The sequence below is a fragment of the Liolophura sinensis genome, chromosome 2 (genome assembly GCF_032854445.1).
Source record: "Liolophura sinensis isolate JHLJ2023 chromosome 2, CUHK_Ljap_v2, whole genome shotgun sequence".
In the NCBI taxonomy this organism is placed as follows: Eukaryota; Metazoa; Mollusca; class Polyplacophora; order Chitonida; family Chitonidae; genus Liolophura; species Liolophura sinensis.
In genome coordinates, this window is record NC_088296.1 from 5,648,383 (window position 1) to 5,654,382 (window position 6,000).

A 6,000-nucleotide genomic window follows, 5' to 3' on the forward strand; every position below is an offset into this window, starting at 1 on the left:
TTCTCATTTGCTAAAATCATCGTCAAATCATCGTCGTCATCATCATCATCTTGTCTTCCCTATAATAATCCCTTACCGGATTTAAGCCGTCATAGTAGCCGCCATGTTGAATCTACTTCAGTGGCAGACCGTAATGTAGGTTTGCATATTTATTATATACAGTATAAAAATAAACCCTTGACAATTTATTTAAGTTTACATTTTTTTATCAGGTGAAACTTTGGCAATTCAACCTGGTTTTATAAGTAGACTGTTCAAAACCACATAATCTGCACACTCATAAATTCGGCGAAAATTGACGAGCTGGCCTTACACTCAAAAACTTAATTTGTTAGTTTTAACAGTCTGTGTGTGTGATGCTAGAATGTATTCTGGTATTGCAGCAGATTACTCTGTTAAATATAACACACATTTTATCTTAATTCAACATAAAGATCCAATAGATTAACAGAATATTATGTAGAACTGACATAATATACATATTCTGGCATCACCCAGACACCAGAGTTTCGGTTAATTTTTTGAGTGTAAACTGTTTCGTGGCATACTAACGGCCGGTGTGTAAACCTGTTCTCCCAGCCTCCTCCACCACTCCTCTTTTTTCGGATTGGTGAGTGTGTCAAAACTCCTAATCGCAACTTCAACTCCAGGAGATCGAAACCTGCCTCCGTGACTCGTTCATGGGACGTTTGTTGTGAACTTTATCGTTAAAATCACTGCATATTGTTCATATTGTTACTAAATGTACTATTAAGACATTCACACGAACAGTTAGAATAAACCTCTAAATGGAGTAAATTGACAAAAAGCCATATTTCAGTAGTTACGTGTGACCATTTGCCAGTTATCACGCTGTCGTCGATTCTCTGGTCTTGATCTCTGTGCGGTAGTCGTTATTCTTCACAGAATGGGTTAGCGCACTGGCGCAGTGTAATGACCCAGGAGCCTCTCACCAATGCGGTCGCTGTGAGTTCAAGTCCAGCTTATGCTGGCTTCCTCTCTGGCCGTAAGTGGGAAGGTCTCCCAACAACCTGCGGACGGTCGTGGTTTTCCCCCGGGCTGTGCCCGGTTTCCACCCACCATAATGCTGGCCGCCGTCGTATAAGTGAAATATTCTTGAGTACGGCGTAAAACACCAATCAAATAATAAAAATAATAAAAAATACTTTAAAGAAAGGAATGAACTACACATTAATAGGTTTGACTGAAAGGGGTCCTCCACTGTAGCACCACCAGAAGTAAAAAAAGAAAAAACAGACTTTCTCCCACCGAGGTGACCTAACATAATCCAGCCATCTTTCTTGTGCTTCCTTCCGGCAGGGAAGTTCGAAAGAGACATGTACTCAGAAATGTAAATTACCTGTCTATTTACCACTGTGTCATTGTTTCGAAGACGTTTAGTATATTCTTTTGTAGATGAAGCCTCTGGTTGTCGTCCTTCTGTGTCTGGTGGTCACCGTGTCCAGCGACGTGTAAGTCATCTATCTCGATTTATCCTCTCCTTCTTCCAGAACTTATCTTTCCCCCACAAGAAGTCCATTGTTTTCAGAAGCTCTTCCAAGTGATTTTAAACCAGCCTGGGAGAGTGAGTGAGTGAGTGAGTGAGTAAGTAAGTGAGTGAATGAGTGAGTGAGTGCTTGGGGGTTGAACGTTGTGGTTAACAATTTTTCAGTCATATGATGACGACGAAGAGTGTCCTTAGAGCGCGTATAATGTGCCTTCTTGACGCAGGACGGATTTCCACCTCTCTTTTGTCTATTGTTGCTTCATTGAGACGCCTTACCGAAGGCAAGTAATCCGCCCCGCCAGAGCCATTATACTGATACGGGTAAACCAGTCATTGCACTATCCACTTCATGCTGATCTACAAACGAGGAAGATAAAACTTCCTTTTTTTAAGGCCTTAGGTGTGACTCGACTCAGGATTGACCTTGGGAGGAGTGGATGATCTTCCGGCAGACTTTTTTTTTTAATCTAAGAAGACGCAAATTGGATGTGTCTGTAAACAGGGTATCCACTCATCCTAGAAATTTCACAATGTTTCGAAAATCAAACAATCAAAATACTATACCCATTCATCTCCATATGAAAGGTATGCACTAAAATTAAATTAGAATATTTAATATTTTAAATTCCTTTAAAAAGACTTTAGGTCACTGGATAAAAAAATTCAACCAAAAGCACTTGCCATCTGTGCAGGCCTATCTTGTTTTTCTCCGAATTGTGCCAGGCTGAGGTGCTAAAAGTTGTAATAACGACACGTCGATCGCAAAGAAATAGATTTTCGACATAAAGATACATGGACATAATGGGTAGGCGGAGGTGGAGGGGGAGGAGAGACCCAAACTCTTGCCACTTTTTTCCAACTAAAGAAATGACCGCCATTGCGCAGCTGCTATATTTTAAGCACAACGTAAAACACTGAATCAAACACATGCTCAAATACATGGTTTCCTACTTTCGTGCGATTTCTGGCTGTAGGTTTACATCGTCCGAGCCGAAGGCCTTTATCTACATTATACATTATTCAATGTGATTAATGCATCGAAAATCCTTAATTGCTTCATTTTATGATAAGTTAAATGATTATTTCAGATAATGAACTGCTTCTCGTTTCAGTGTCGTTTCCGACTGTACGGCGACAGAGGCGGAGATTGAAGCTGTGGGCCAAGTGGTGTTCACCTATGGCAAAGACCTGACCGATGAAGAAAAAACAGGGATAGCTTTCACCGTCATCAACAGAGTGGCAAATCCTCACTTTCCCAATACCACGTTAGAAGTAGTTAACTGGCAGAGAACCACGCCAAGAAAGACGAAAAGAGCCTATGCCAAACTGACAAAGATTTGGCACGTCAATCAGTGGACTAGCGCTAAAAGTGGCAACACTGACGAGTACCAGACGGCCATTCGCGTGTCACGTGACGCACTCTGCGGACAGGCGAGCGACCCGACAGGGGGTGCCACTGATTTTGCGTCTCAACCAACCCCACGAGTTTTCCACGCACCGCCAAATTACAGGGCGGCTGAACTTGGAGCTCAGTTGGGAAACATCTACGTCTTTAAAATTCAACCAAACGTTAACGGTGGCGGTAGGGGAGGGCGCAGACAACATGGCGGAGGCAGGGGAGGACACGGCAGGAGAGGGCCGGGAGGAAACCGAGGAGCACACGGTAGGAGGGGACCAGGAGGACGTCGTGGAAGACCTGGCAGGAGGGGACCAGGAGGACGTCGTGGCCAGAGAGGAAGACAGGGACAGAGAAAGTAAGGTCTCTCACAATCAAGGAGTGGGCACAGTTCAGATAGATTTTAAGACGTCCTGACCGAACCTAGCCGAATTTATTATCACCAGATGTGTTTAGCTAGGTAAACATGGCGGTTCCCTTTTACAGGTCGCTTATTTGTATATGGCGTTTCTGATGAACGGAACGAGTTGTAATAATCCAAATAAAACACACTGAACAAACAATAAATACCGACATGAGTTTAACTTTTTATACCACCATAAAAATATCAGGGTTTACATACTTCACTGTTTTGTACATTTTAAAGATCCGAAAATATTTTGAGCATACAGAAAATTGCCATGTTAAAAGCTTTGGAAATGATTTTAAACGCTTTAAAAATCATTTTTCATGCTCTGGAAATAATGTTTAAACATTTTTTAGCCAATCGTCGTCTTTTGAAGTGGTCGGTTTTAAAAATGATTTTCTTTCAAGCTTTATTCCTTATTACTTATTTATATATTTCATTGTTGGTTTACGCTGTACTCAAGAATATTCCACTTACACGACGGCGGTCAGCATTACGGTTGGACGAAACTGAACGAAGGCTGAGGGAAACCCACGACCATCCGCAGGTTGCTGTAAGACCTTCCCATGGACGACTGAAGAGGAAGCCAGAATGAGCCGACTCGCAATGATCGTATTGGTGGGAGGCTCTTGGGACATTATACTGCGGTTGCACACCAACCCCTCGGTAAAATAGGTCTGCTACATAGGTGAATCCGGCTTGATCCGCGCGGGAAAACGTACTTCATTGCTCAGCCAAGTTCTTCAAGAAACCCGTGTATAGCGCCACATTTTTCACACCCATGAACCCGTCCACCAACGCTCGTGCATAACTGGATTCCATCGGTTGTGGATGAAGTTGGCAATGTATACGACAATAAGGAAAAGGAATTGTGCCCAACTAACTTTCTAGGTATTCAATTGGGCTAAAATTCTGAAACTTTGATTTGCGCCCACGCAATTAACGCTATTATCACACTAAACCATACGTTACCTCCCCTTTCCATAGAAGTTACATGAATAAAAAGCAATATACTAAGAATGACTGAAAGAATGACTATGGCTTAACGCCACATCGGCAATATTTCAGCCATATAGTGGCGAGAACAAGGTGAAAACTCGAGACGGTTAAGGTTTTCGATATGATAATATGAACATCAAAAGTAAAACAAAAAGTACAGACATGATTAAAATGGTATAAAAGAAAAATAAGAGTTAAAAACCAAAAACCAGGGTTATAGTACATGTATAAATATATATGTATATAACTGTTTATCTCTGGATATTTATGACAATTAAAATTTATATTTTATGGTATAGGCCTATGGCTTTCAAATAATTTATGACAGCATCGCCGGCTGACCGTGTATAACCTTTGCCGAACATGGGCAAAGTCTACACAGTCAACCAAAATATGTTTGATGCCGTATTCAGCATCACATCCAACACACTCAGGAGCACTGCTCCCATCTAAGATGAAATTGTGTGTCAGATGAGAATGCCCAACACGACACCTCGTTAAAACTATTTGGTCTCTGCGAGACATTAGACAAGTATAGGCATTGTAGCCAATGGCAGGATGAGTGGCATGCAGTTTATTATGGATCTGCAAGTGCCATTCACCCTGCCAAAGGCGACGAATATATTTAAAAATATTAGACTTCACATCAGTATAAGGGATTTTAACCCTAGATGCAGATTTATATAGGGCAGCTTTCGCTTCCCTGTCCACGACTGTGTTTCCATGGATACCAGTGTGACTTGGTATCCAACAGAATATAATATCTTTACCTCTTTTAGTTAGTTTTTGATGTTTGGCTATTATCTCACGTATCAATAGATTTTTAAATTTATTATTCTGAATCGCCAAAAGACAAGACAGCGAGTCGCTACATATCACTGCCCTTTAGGCATGCCCAGAGGAAACATATGATAAGGCCAGGAGTATAGCCCTGGCCTCTACAGAAAAGATAGAAGCTGAAGGTGGCAGACGAAGGGAAGTGACCCGCTGCTCTAAGACATCAGCAGCCGCAACCCTGTCCCCATCCTTTGACCCGTCAGTATATATAAATTTATAATCCATATAATCAGCCTTGATTACAGCAAAACTTTGCTGAATTATGAGAGGATTTGTATTTGATTTATTATATTTACGTAGATCAAATATTAGTTTAGTTTGTGGAAGAAGCCATGGAGGAGACTCCGGAAAAGACACCGGAGCTATGTCCTCTAGCTTGATGTTAGCTTCCACAATATGGTCCCGTATACGAAGACCGAACGAAGGGATCTTGTTAGGACACTTAGTATATTTGTCTACATAAAATGGATTGAAAACACAGTCGTAGGCAGGGTTTGTTGGATGAGCTTTAAGCTTTGTGGCATATTGAAGGCTAAGTTTAATACGTCGGTTATATAAAGAAGGCTCGTTAGCCTCTACGTATAAACCCTCTACTGGTGAGGTTCTAAAAGCACCAAGGCTGAGCCTCAAACCTTGATGATAGACAGGATCCAACATTTTAATATACGACTTCCTAGCGAACCGTAAATGATGGATCCATAGTCCAATTTAGACCTCACCAGAGAACGATATAAATTAAGTAAAACTGATCGGTCAGCACCCCAGTCGGTGCTACACACCACCTTAATTATATCGAGAGCCTTTGTACATTTAGCTTTAAGCATTTTTATATGAGGTATAAAAGATAGTTTACTA

At 41.4% G+C, this 6,000-nt stretch overlaps 1 protein-coding gene across 1 annotated transcript; it reads left to right on the forward strand.

The window, feature by feature from the left end:
• Positions 1 to 1,416: 1,416 nt before the first annotated feature.
• LOC135463055 (uncharacterized) lies at positions 1,417 to 3,265 on the forward strand. The gene is made up of 2 exons (XM_064740374.1): positions 1,417 to 1,472; positions 2,620 to 3,265. Exons 1-2 carry the CDS (start codon positions 1,417 to 1,419, stop codon positions 3,263 to 3,265), a joined length of 702 nt encoding a protein of 233 aa, XP_064596444.1.
• The last annotated feature ends 2,735 nt before the right edge of the window (positions 3,266 to 6,000 follow it).